The 13432-nt window shown below is 33.6% G+C and overlaps 1 protein-coding gene across 4 annotated transcripts in view; it reads left to right on the top strand.

Annotated features, from left to right (window-relative positions):
* CCDC88A (coiled-coil domain containing 88A) overlaps window positions 1–12496 on the top strand; it is a 126109-nt gene extending 113613 nt beyond the window's left edge. For 2 of the 4 annotated variants that reach the window (XM_044263984.1, XM_044263983.1), the window contains 7 exons: window positions 474–677; window positions 1280–1351; window positions 2342–2422; window positions 4220–4488; window positions 4676–5138; window positions 8893–8992; window positions 9536–12496. In XM_044263984.1, coding sequence (XP_044119919.1) covers window positions 474–677; window positions 1280–1351; window positions 2342–2422; window positions 4220–4488; window positions 4676–5138; window positions 8893–8957 — 1154 coding nt within the window. In that variant the 3' untranslated portion in view covers window positions 8958–8992; window positions 9536–12496. Of the gene's footprint in view, window positions 1–473; window positions 678–1279; window positions 1352–2341; window positions 2423–4219; window positions 4489–4675; window positions 6524–8892; window positions 8993–9535 lie in introns of those variants that run through there. The other 2 variants (XM_044263981.1, XM_044263982.1) reach the window with 1 other exon arrangement.
* Window positions 12497–13432: the final 936 nt, after the last annotated feature.

Genomic DNA, 13432 nt, shown 5'->3' with positions numbered 1-13432 from the left:
TTTCAGGTTTTTATTGAATGGTATACTTACTTGATTCGTAAAATGAATTCTTCAGTAACCTGCTCTGACCAAGGACTCTTTGTCATTTTCAATAATGATGCTGTATAAGAACTGCTCTCCATCTTACCTTTATTCATTCCATTTCTGTCATCACCAAATCCCATTATGAAGGCTTCTAATTATATTGCACATCACTGCGCAAAAGCATGGCAGTTGTACAGAGTAAAATTCCTTTTCCTATCTTTAAAGGGGGTGGATGTGGGATAAAAATATTTACTGAAATTTATCAGCCTTTGGCCTACTCATTTCATTCAGCTGAATGCATGTCATAATTCAAATGACCTTGTGGTTATAGTCTTTGATGTTCACTTGCATTAATCCATAGGCAAAAACCAGATCATTTATAATACAAGATAGAAATAAGAGCAGATACATTAACCATGCTGATTCATTTGCTTTCATTTGCATCCCAGCCATGAATGACCTGGTGCAGTCCATGGTCCTAGCAGGAGGACAGTGGACAGGTAGTACTGAGAATTTGGAGGTTCCTGATGATATTTCAACGGGTAAAAGGAGAAAAGAATTGGGAGCTATGGCCTTCTCTACTACAGCCATCAACTTTTCAACTGTCAACTCTTCTGCAGGCTTCAGATCCAAGCAGTTGGTTAATAATAAAGGTATAGGCCGTCTGCTCTTTGCACTGTGGTGTAACTGTTGGCAACAGGAATTTTAATTTGACTTTTCCGTGTGTACTTTTTTGACAGCAACAACCTGAAATAATTTACCAAAACAGTCTGGATTCGATTTGAGAGAATTTTCAAATCATTTCAAATATTTAAAACATCATACAAATAATTAAAATCTTTCCTAGGCCTTTCATAATAAACAGCTAATTAACTAACAGGAAAAGGAAAAGTAAGCCAAGTAAAGAGTAAGAAAGAGAAAAAGTGATAATAGAAACTTAAAAAAAAAAAAAAAAAGTAAAAACACTACAACTTCAAACAAAACCACGTAGAACAACCCCGGCTCTTGCTTTGCTTTGCAGGGTCCTTGGGGAGATTGTTTCACTGCTTCTGGTGTTAAGCGAGTCAACTCTCATTCATCACAGCTATTCTGTTTCTTATTCTTAGTTCCAGTTTCTGGTTAAGTCTGTGAAATGTGTTAAATCAAGATGTGTTACATGTGATTGAAAAAGAATATCCATATCTGCATAAATGAAATTTTATAATGGTTTTTTTGTTTAAAAATATTTTTATATCCATTTTGCTATTTTATGTAGATACTACATCCTTTGAAGACGTAAGTCCACAAGGTATTAGTGATGATTCTAGTACGGGATCAAGAGTTCATGGTAAGATATGAACTTTACTTAGAGAGTACATATTCCATACAGAATGGGAATGCTGAGGCTCTGGCACTGATTTGGCGAATGTGGCATTGCCAGCAAGCATGTTTTCTCTAACCTGCATCTCATAGCTACTTCTACCATTTCTTCAAACCTAATATTCCTTTTAGCCCCTTTTAAGATTATTGCTTCATCTAAGTAGTCTCTCTCTCGGTCAAGGTCATTTATAAAGTATGCCTGCACAAAAGAAGAATATAAGTACCTGCTTACAGGTAATTTTGTTGCTGTTTTCATATAAGGTTAAAGTTATGAGAAACACATTTTACCGTTAGTTTAAAAAGTATTTAGTTAGATAAAGGATGAAATCTAAGAAACCACATGTTCTTCAGTGGTGAGCATTTCAGATTTTTAAGTTTCTGGAGAGATCTACAAAACCATATCTTGCCAAACTAAATTATTAATATATAAATGGATAACATATTGAGAGAATTTCATCTATAAGCAGGATTTTAAGAAACAGGGTAGGGTTGTGTTAAATGTGCAATTGTTTCCCTTGTTATGGATAGGAATGCAGGACATTAACTGTGCAGATGCTCATGTTCCTCCTGTTTGTGGCATCTCTGCAGTGTGCAGGGTTCCATGTTTGATCTATTGTAAGTGACCTAATCACTAGCACTTTTCTTCTTTTGGCATGTCATTCTACTCAACCAAAACAGTTCTGGTATCCTTCTAGAAATCACTTCCAAATCTAAATATGCACTTTATTTTCTTTTCTTTGGATCTCAACTAGTGTTTCAGAAGTTTCTTATTCTAAAGTATCTAACTGAAGTATCTGGAAATGCTTTTGCTCTCTAATCTGTAAGATTCAACTCTGGGCATGCTCAGCCTGTGAAAGTATGCATGATTGCTTCCTCAAAGCATTCTGTGATCAGAATGTAAAGTTCAATGTCATTAGCTAGAAGTTTTATTACACTGTCTCCTGATTTTTTCATTTAGCTTCAAGACCAGCCAGCCTTGATAGTGGCAGAACATCCACTAGCAATAGTAATAATAATGCTTCACTCCATGAAGTCAAAGGTATGCTGTAGGTAAATTTATTAATATTGTCCATCCGTTTCCAGATTTTATAATTAGAAGATTGATGACGTTTCTGGGGTAAAGTATGAAATCCAAATCATCTATGTTTAGAACATGGTTTCTTGGAACACTTTATACTTCATACATTGTCATACAGTATATACAATGTATATAAATGTAAAAACAGGAGCAGTTACTTTGGTTGCCATTTTTCATCTTCATAGATAAAATATTTTTATGTAATTTTTAACTTCAAAAACATCTGTAGGTCCTTACTTTTCTTATGTTTTTGTCTTTGTCATGAAAATGGTTGTCCTTAATTTTCTCATGAGGCATGTACATTGAACTCCCATTACAGAAGTGTTTTAGAAATACTTTTAGCTTAATTTATTCACAAAATAAGGGGAAATAATTTTTTTAATTCAAGAACACAGTTGTATTTGTGTATAACAGACAATTGGATGCATATAACATATAAAAATTACTTCAAGATTTTTTTCATGATTTAATATGCATTCTAAGGAAAGGTTTTTACATAAATGTCTAGGGACCTTGACTATTACTTTTTCCCTTAAAGGTATAACAGATTCTGGAGTTGTTTAATAGATTATAAAATACAGCTAAAGAACTTATTCCCTATAGTCCAGAATTGTCAGATTATAAGGAATGCATGTGTTCTGTTGCTTTTTGTATTATAAAATCATTTTGTCTCAGTTGTAATTTTATCATTAATGCTATAACTCTGTTGCAGTAGGCTGAAATATCTGATCTCAAGAAAGGATTTTTTTTAAACTTACATAATCATGTTCTTATGCTCAGTAGAAAAATTTAGTCTGAAAATATGAAGTAATTTCTTTTCTGATTTGAAAATTTAAGAAAATCTTCCTTTTGTAAAATATTATATAACTTGAGCCAAGTTCTTTAATGACCCACTTTACTCTGTATGATTAAGGAACCATGGAGGGTTGTATTTTCCATCTTGATACTGTATGTATACAGTTTGCTATCAGTTAGAATCCACATAAGGAATAGCATTAAACATAGGGAGCTTTTTTCCAGAACTAGTAATTTGCATTCCGTACAGTTGCTGAACCTCAATTGAATCTTTTAAGGTTATATAGCCACATACCAACAGTGGAAAGCAGGAACAGTCAGATGATTCAGACATTAAAGAATAAAATACAAAATGTATTTTATTTTATATTTTTACTAGATCTTGCTAAATAACTATATCATATCTCCATTGAATTTCCTTTATATGCTTGCTATTTAAATTTGAAAAAAAATTATTGAAGATTATTCATTCAGAATGAATAGAGAAACCTTCAAGTATGGAATGAAGATTTCATAGACAAAGAATTAGAATTTTTAACTTCTGAATTTGTATTCTGGTTTTAACATTCTGAAATTATTTTAAATTTGTATAATCATCTTTTGTTCTAAATATTGAGGTGTTTTACAGTTACTTGAACCTGAGTTTTTAAAAATGTATTATTTACTTATTTTTTTATTCACTCATTCAGCAAATGTATTGAGTGGCCTGCTTTGTAGTTTGGCTCTGAGTGTAGTCGTGGAAGCAAATTATTTGCCTTTGTAGAACTTAAAACATTTGTCAAAATGAGATTAGAGTATACTGTTAGACTGATGAAAGATGAACACAGTTTACTATGCATTTCTAAATAAAGTTTGAAAGTCAGTTTAGCTATTCATCAGAATCCAGTCAACAAATATTATTACTTACATAGTTTTAATCTCATTTCTGTTACCGAACCCTTAACACACCATTTACTCCAAAAGCAGGTGCAGTTAATATCCAAAGCAGGCCACAGAGCCACAGCAGTGGAGAGTTTAGCTTGCTTCATGATCATGAGGCTTGGTCCAGCAGTGGCAGCAGTCCAATCCAGTACTTGAAGAGACAGACCAGATCAAGTCCAATGCTCCAGCACAAAATGCCTGAATTATTAGAGAGTCGAGCATATCACAAGACCAAAACTGGTTCCCCTGGAAGTGAAGTTGTTACTCTACAACAGTTTTTGGAAGAAAGCAACAAGCTTACCTCAATACAGGTTAGTTTTATCTAGTAGTCAGACCTGAATTTAGATAGACACTGCAAGTTAAGTTTCTGTGACTGAACTATAGAGCTTCTTTTTAAGTTAAGGGGTGCTTAGCAATTTTATATCATACAGTCTAATATATCAGGAAAGTAAAGGCTTGGCTGCATTCACTAATCTGTTGTGATGTCTTTTTTAACAGATAAAATCCTCAAGTCAAGAGAATCTTTTAGATGAAGTAATGAAAAGTTTGTCTGTATCTTCTGACTTTTTGGGAAAAAACAAACCAGTTAGCTGTGGTCTGGCCAGGTCAGTAAGTGGAAAAACCCCAGGAGACTTCCACGATAGACGGACAAGTAAGCCGGAACAATTTGTGAGACCCAGTCCTCGCAAGACTGAGGATGCCTACTTCATTAGCTCTCCAGGAAAACCTACACTAGCCACTCAAGGAAAGATAAAATTAGTAAAAGAAACTTCTCTGTCACGACAATCAAAAGATAATAATCCTTATGCCACTTTACCTCGTGCAAGCAGTGTGATCTCTACTGCCGAAGGAACTACTCGAAGGACAAGCATCCATGATTTTTTGACCAAGGACAGTAGACTACCTATATCAGTTGATTCACCACCAGCTACTGCTGATAGCAGCATCACTGCAGCATCTAGTGAGTACCTTTTACACCAGTGGTCCTCTCATACACTTCACAGTCCAGCCCATGCTGTAGGTTCTCATGCACAAAATGATTTAGCTACGGATAAGCCCAAGTCTTTATATACCCAGACTAGAAACTCAAGAACAGAGAAGTCACATTTTCTAAACCAAACTTTTGCCATTGTTAATACATCTAATAATGCATTTGGAATATCAGCTGAAGGTAGTGTGGAGTCATTTACTGTGGCTCATCCAGCTCAGCCGTTTTTATCCCTGAATACAGAACTAGTTAGTAACATAAGTGGGTTGCCTCCCAGGCCAATCACCAGAGTAACTGACCAGGCTTCTGCCTCTTTGGATAGAGCTGCAAAGAAAGATAACGAACAGTTTTCTGATTATCAGAACCCTAGTAACAGTAACCCACAGACTTCTACAGATAGCCATAATCTTATCACTCCTGCATGCTTCTATCCTGATGACACAGAAGCTACATTGTTGGTTTCTGAGGATAATCAGACTGTTTGGTATGAATATGGTTGTGTTTGATCAAAACTGCACAATATCATGCTGATGTTACTTGATATGCACTGTGCTTCTCTAATCTGATTTGAAGAGCTGCTATTGAAAAGTATAATTTGGCTAGGCTTATATATTTTTTTTAAATTGTGGTATAGTATTCACTTGTACATGATGGCATGTATATAAATATGAATGTGTAACCACACCAAAGCCTGCATGAAGTATTAATTGCATTGTACATTTTCTGCATGACTTTGAAAACCTTAACAATACATGCTTCTCTTTCATGTTTCTTGTCACCTGATATGAGATTGTTACTTTGATACCTGGAAGCATATATTAAAATAGTTGCATGCTATAATTACCAAGAAGGTATTTCCAAGTCATGTTTACTTTGTTGCTCCCAAAAAAGAATGCTCATTTTCTCCCTTCCTCCTTTTTTTGCTCCCCTTCCCTCCCTCTCTTCCTCCTTAACTCTTCACTCCTTTCTTCCCCTGGAATGTGTACTTCCTGTTGCACATGTACAGTGTTAAGGAAACTATGAAAAAAGATGTCATTTTCTTTTGCCATTTAACTGTGTCTCCTGTCCTGCCATTTTATTTTTGAGGAAATAGTCATAACTCCATTAACACTTTCTGTAGCAAATATTAACTACTGCCCATATTTATAAAGTTGTTCAGATTTAAAACCTTGGTGATACTCATAAATTTAGTGTAATTCTTTAAAAACCCCATCAGATTTACATGTTACTTATACAGTGACTAGGAGCATTTGTATTAGTTGTTTCTTCATTTTCTTCATCTGATACATGTAAGAACTCAAGTACCATCTTTCCTTCAAGATGACTTTTTTACTTGGAATCAGTTAATACATTAGACTTGCCAGTTCTTCTTTTTATATAGAGTTAAAGAGAAATAAATCAAATCATACTCGATGTGTTGGAAGTTTGCATTTTTACTTCTTTTCAAAAAAGGTAGTAAGTTTACAAAGTAGTGAAGATTGTTGCTTCTGTAATCTATTTATTAAATTATATGTGTCTGTCCTTAAAACAGCTTTTTAAATGAGTACATTGTGCTAAAATAGCATTAGAATTGAAATAAACAGATGTGTTTTTAGTGAAACAAATTTTAGAATCACAAAATTTTAGCTAAAAAAAAAACTATATAAGATAAAATATTTTCTAAGTCTGACTCCAGTATCATCAACTTTAAAAAGTTATCTTGCTGTGGTCATAGCACTTTTACAGAAGAATCAGCTAAACTTGAATCTCTGACTCCCAGAATTAAAACAAAACAAAGCCATAACCCTGATTCACTTACTTCTGGAGGAGTAGATCTTAGCTCTGTCTCTGGGATGTTTTTGTCATTTTGATTCAGCCTAAATATTACTGCTAATAACTCAGCCTGCCATCTGGAAAGGAATGCTTTGAAATGTAACTTTCTAAATGGGGAGGAAGTCACTATTCTATACATGTTGTTTCATTAAATTATTACTGTTATTAATTGAGCCAAAGGAAACAGACTCCACAAAGAATCTTTGCTTAATGAAATTTCTGTCCTTTAAATTAAGCCATTTTCTGGGACTTACAGAAGATCATGGAGGGGGGCTAGGCCCTTTCCACTTTTATCTTTGATTAAAGTGCTTTTCTCACAGCCAGCTTGCAGATAATCACATAAGCACAATCAGAAATTTTTCATATTTTTTAGTACCACCTAATATATTTTTTCCATGAATACATCTATCTATTTTATTGTCAGTTGTTTCGCTGTCAGTCCTAACATTAAAAATGTTTTTGGCATCTCTTCTTTTTTTTTTAAAAACCCAGTAATAAAACTTAATGGTAAATATAAGTGAAATTAGATAGGGATCACATATGATTAAAATGTAATAATTTGTGTTACTTTTTTACCACTTTGAGTCAAGAGGTATTTCATAACCATTTCAACTTTTTTAAATATTAATGATCTGGCCATACACTTTAAATTTAAAATATTAAGTTTATTTATGCAAAATATAGAGAAATCATGTGCTATTATATTAAAACTGTCTGGTTATTTTACAAAATTAGACTTTCAGGAAAGCAGTATTTCTAATACAAATGGCTACAGTTTATAGTATAACCTGTTTTCAAAAGGAACATATACACTGTGCATGTAAGACAGATCCATACCATGTCCGTGTGTCTTGGGGATTGTCTGTGAGAATACAGGCTAGATTTCCTCCAGAGACTATCACCAGCTATGGAGTCATAGCTTTTTAAAGTTTGGAAAATACCAGTTTCTTCCTTATGTTTCTTCATAGCCCTTGGAACCAAATTTTTAGCATGGGAGAACCTTAGAAATCACATACAGCCAGTGTTTTCTAAACTTTAAAAAATCAACATACTGCTTTCTGTAAGTCTTACAAAGATGCACTAGTATTTTAACTTATTATTGTTCTTTTTTTTTTTTTTTTTAATTTGACAGAAAGAAATCACAAGTAGATGGAGAGGCAGGCAGAGAGAGAGAGGGGGAAGCGGGCTCTCTGCTCAGCAGATGCGGGACTCGATCCCAAGACCCTGAGATCATGACCTGAGCTGAAGGCAGCGGCTTAACCCACTGAGCCACCCAGGCGCCCCTTATTATTGTTCTTAAAGATAAGATTAATCAACTCTGATTCAATTGAGCAGCTGCACTTTTTTCCTCTAAGACATATCCATAAATATCCTATGATTTCAGAAAGGAATATTTGGAAAACTTTGGAGATTCAGTACCCTGATTTTAGATTAAACAGTAGCATTCACATTTCTGCCCTGGGTTTCTAGAATTCATACCCTTACTATTTGTGTGACATCAAAAACACATTGTTAGGCATTTTGGACCCAATGTGTCCCCTGTGACCAAAACAGTTTTAGCTGTTAACAGTGAAAGTAGGCACATTACAAAATTTTTCTCAGTAAATGAAACAAATACTTCATTGTGGATGTTTCTGTGGTTGCATGCACGGTTATTTTTTCTTTAAAACTATCTGTGACCATTTAGTAAATCAACATAGTAAGTAAATCTACCTGACGCTACTAAAAGGACATATTATTTCTGGCTTTTAAAATGCAATAATTAGTCTTTAAGTAATAAGATGTCTGTTAGATTAATAAATTTCCCAGAGTTAGATTCTTTCTCCTTCAACAAGAGCTCGTTAGTTGCATAACTTCATGAATTATATTGTGTTTAACATTTGATTAAATAATATGAAATGCTTTTCTCCTGCAGATGTGGACAAAGTACAAGAAAGCAGAAATTCAAAAAGCAGGTCTAGGGAGCAGCAAAGCTCCTAATTCTATTACCCACTACATGACATGTGGGCCAAGTGGTGAGTTTCTTGCTTAAAATGTAAATGAGATTAGTCTCATTTATACAAACTAACCATGTTACTTATAAGAACAAGTGCACATTGCATTAACAGATGTAAATATTGCTTGCTTATTTCATGATTTTCTGTCCTAATTACTAGTCAAGCAAGATTTATTGATTGATGTTAAGTTTTTGCTTGTCAGTGCAGGCAACAAACCTTTAAATAGTTTTCTTTTTTTCTTAACTTAAATTTGATTTTACTTGTGAATAATGTTTTAGGAATTCCTTTTTTAATTTGAAGCCCCTTTTTTTTTTTTCTTGGTAGGAATACAACTTTCCCACAGTGTTTTTGATAACTGAGAATAAACAATAAATTAAATACCTTTTGTATGAAGAGCCACTTGAAAAATTTGTCTCTGGCTTTCTGTCACTCTCCTTCCTATAGAAGACATATCTGGTGCATGTTGTTCTTATAGTGTCTGCTCTGATTTTTATATCTTTCTCTTATCTTCAAGCTTTTCTTATATTTTCTTTCTTCTTTCTACCTTCCAACTAAATACAGAGAGAAAAGTGTCCTTCAGTTTCTCAGTGTGAAGCCTTTATTTCTGAAGTAACAAGACACCCAACTATAGGAATCATTTTACAAATCTTTAAGGAGACTTTAAACAATCCTTCGTGACTAGAGCAGGCAAGAAATAAAAAACCTTCATTCCTTCCTTGAATCAAGGAGCACTACTGGAGTCAACTGCCAAAATTTTTAGAAGGTTTTAGGACTTACTATACATTGTATTGATAAGATCTACTGATTAAAGGATGTTCTCTCACTAAGGACCAAGTGTTTTAAGGTTCCAAGAAGTACTCCAAGAACAGTCTACTTCTTTCGTCATTTGTTTATGAATTTATCCATGTTTGCTTAATGCTTCTGCTAAGTATTAGCCAAAATCTAGCCATTTATATTTAGTTGTGTAAATCTAAATTAAATGCTGTAGTATGTTGTGGAATGTACTATATATCAAGATACAGAGAACATTGTTTTGGCATGTCAGAGCCTTACTTGGTTAGCAGACTGCATGTGTTGGTATCCTTTCTTTTTTTTTAACCAGTTATTTTGATGCACTGCAAAAGAAATTCAGTTTATAAAGATAAATCTGAAAAATAGGAGCTATAAAAATTTACAGTAATATTAATCTTTCTGTATTACCCTTTAAGCAACACTAAGCATTCATACGTGGATCCAAGGTAATTAAAAAGTGTTTTTCTGAAACTTTTTTAGTAAGGTGGTTTTCCAGCAAATTGCATTCCCAAGATAATGCTGTTGTGTTTTAAATTCATTTCCCTTCTTTAGTATTGAGTTATGTATGTGTGTTTGTTTTTTTAACATGAGAGCTGACTGTTGCTTAAGAAGTTTTCTTACAGCAAAAAAAAAAAAAATGTAAATAATTTACTATGATCTACATTTTGCCAGGAACTCATTTATTTTTAAGGTTATCACATATTAATAAGAACTTTTCTGTTTTTGTCCTTTATAATAATACATTAAAGTTGGTAACTGTTATTGGTACTTTTGAAATATTTGTATGCATTTGTTACCTTAAACATTTGAAAGAAGCACAAAAAAAGTAGATTTCGTTAACCCAGGGAAACATCCGTTTTTTTGTAGCTCCAATTTTATATCACAGTTTTATTTTCTTATGAAATCAAAAAAATGCATTGATACTTATTAATGCAAATTCATTATTTAACATAAATATCAGCATAATCTTAAAGGTCTGAAATGAGAAAGACTTTTTTATTTTAACAGTATACTTCTTAGGCTCTCATTTCCAGCTCTAAAAATCTTTCTGGAATAATTCCATATTCATAGTGTGGTCTAGGAAGTATGTGTTTCATCACTAACCTAGTAGCCATGAGAACTGTATGTGTCTCTCCCTCTCCAACCTTCCCTCCCCCTCTTTTTGGTAGGCCAGTTAGCAGTATTGTGTTTATAGTCTACTTTCAGAAAGACGTAACAAAAAGAAAGACAGCATGTATAGTTGACCAGAAATTAAAAAGGAATTTAGAGAACTTGGACTTACTTAATGCCACCATTAACTTGGGTTTTGACACCAAATAATGCTGTAAAATTAAATCACTTTTAAACTCTTGGATGAAAGGTGCTATGTAAATGTAAATACAAAGGATTCTTACTAAAATACAACTGTTGCACAACAGACTTATTTAAAACTTATTCTCTAGACTTTGAAACATCTCTCTCCATCATGACTCCCTAGATTCAAGAATCAAACTGTTAATGGGCATCATGGCAGTCTAGAGATACTTGCATGTAAAAAATGTAAATTCATTCTTAGGTGGATAAATTGAAAGAAATATAGAAGTTATGTTTTAGCTAAATACAGTAAGTGGGTAACTTAGATTTATATTAACTAGCATCTAATTTGCACAACTAGGACACATCCCAGGACAATAACTGAAAGTTGGAATTTAATGAGTAGGAAGTGGCCCGGTGAGGGTGAATCATACCACACAGCTTGACCTCTCCAGAACACTAATGTCCTAAAATAGAGGACCTATTTACTTAAGCAGCACGTTATTGCTTCACATCGAACATGCTCAGGGGCAGCTTATATATTACTGGGTCTGATGAGGCTGACCCTGAGAAAGTGCAGTTAGAGACAACCAAGGGGGAACACTTAAGACTGCAAAAGTAGGAATATTCTCAATTATATTCATTACCTTTTTCATACCATTTCAAGAAAGGACTAGATAATAACCTCATGAATATTTTACTTTCTCCAAAAGATTCAGGATCAAATTTAGTAGGAAATCACTCCTTTCCCTTCGATAAACTGCTTCTACCAAACCAAGTAGTATGGCTACCTAGAAACTTACTGGGGCCACTTTCCTGACTGGGGCCTGACATGCTTTTATCTGGCTATCTTCTAAATCAACAGCTAACCCCCCTCCCAAGAAACTGAAGATTTAATATACAGGGTAATAAGCTTCCACAAAGAACTCCAATAAAGTGCTTCAGATCTGGCCATGTGGAAAGGTTTGGTCCACGTTTTTAAACTGGTGGTTACCAAAGAGTTCATGTAAACAGGTTTGTATGTAGCACCTTTCATGCAAGGCATGGTAAGAGCCTATTAAAAAAATCACTGTGCATATTACAGAATTGCAGCCACCTCACAAATGAAGTATTACAGCCTGCACTGTCTTAACAGTTTATGTCAGGAAGTGAAAAAGATGCTGTACCAAATCTGGAATTACAATGAGGAGTAATAATGTATGCTAAATGACTTTGTATTTTAAGTTACATTTATGAGGAAAGTGAGTTTTGTGTTTTTCTTTTCTGCAACACTTCGTCCTGAGATGTATTTTTTCTTTAAGCCTTGAATGAGTAATACAAAAGGAGCCCATTTTGTGATATAAACCTTGATGTACATGTTGAGATATTTGGACAATGAAAATGCCTTAAAAGGAATGCTTATGGATAAAGTTGCACTTATAACACCCTTTAACAAAACCTGATTTTAAACTGTCTTTTTTTCTTTTCTACTAAGGGTTCTCTTTCAATGTTTGCCATTGTACTTATAATTGTTATTAAATACCAAATCAAATAATATAAAAGCTGTAACATTTCCTTTAAAAGTAATACTACTGAGGGATTTGGAATTGAATGGCAATGATTATTACTTGGTAATACCCATCATCAGCCACAGGAAGCCAGTTTGTAACAAACCATCATTGGTTGGATTTATGTTTTTTAAAAACATTTCATTATTTTTCATTTTAGACTTTATTACTCCTTAAAAAATTAAGTTGGTTTAATATTCACTTAAACTGATCTAAAAATAAAACAGGTGATTTTTATAACAAGTGGTTAATAATCATTTAAAAATTATAACATATAATTTAGCTAAGTATTATCTTTCTTTTCCTTTTGCCCTGGAAAACCTTTTTTCTAATATAACCCATAATCTTGTTCAGATGATTCTAGATCTTTTAGGGATGAGTACTGGAGGTTTGGGAAACGAATGGAATCTTACCAGTTCTGTCAATCCTCACATAGGTTTAAATACAGTAATATATTGCACAAAGCAGTGTCTTTCATTTTCATTTATTGACTTTGGGGAGGCAGAATGTTAAGAGAGGCAACAAGTTGTGTATTTTGGGGCAAGTTAGTCTTTCTGAGCAGGTTTTCACTGTAAGATAGGACGGGCACTATCTACTGTCCTCCGTCTTTGGTTTCTATTCATTAAACCTTTATTTTATGTACAAAGCAGTCTAAAATTTCCTCTTAGAGGTGTAGTACACAGCAGGTAAAAGGTAACATGGCACCTTAGAATAAGGTATCATTTATGGAAATATTTACTAACTCCACATCTTTTAAAAGTCACTTTTTTTTTTTAGAAGATTTTATTTATTTGACAGAGAGACACAGTGAGAGAGCGAACACAAG

Source organism: Neovison vison, chromosome 8, assembly GCF_020171115.1.
Source record: "Neovison vison isolate M4711 chromosome 8, ASM_NN_V1, whole genome shotgun sequence".
Classification (NCBI taxonomy): domain Eukaryota; kingdom Metazoa; phylum Chordata; class Mammalia; order Carnivora; family Mustelidae; genus Neogale; species Neogale vison.
This window is presented reverse-complemented; position numbering and strand designations above follow the sequence as displayed.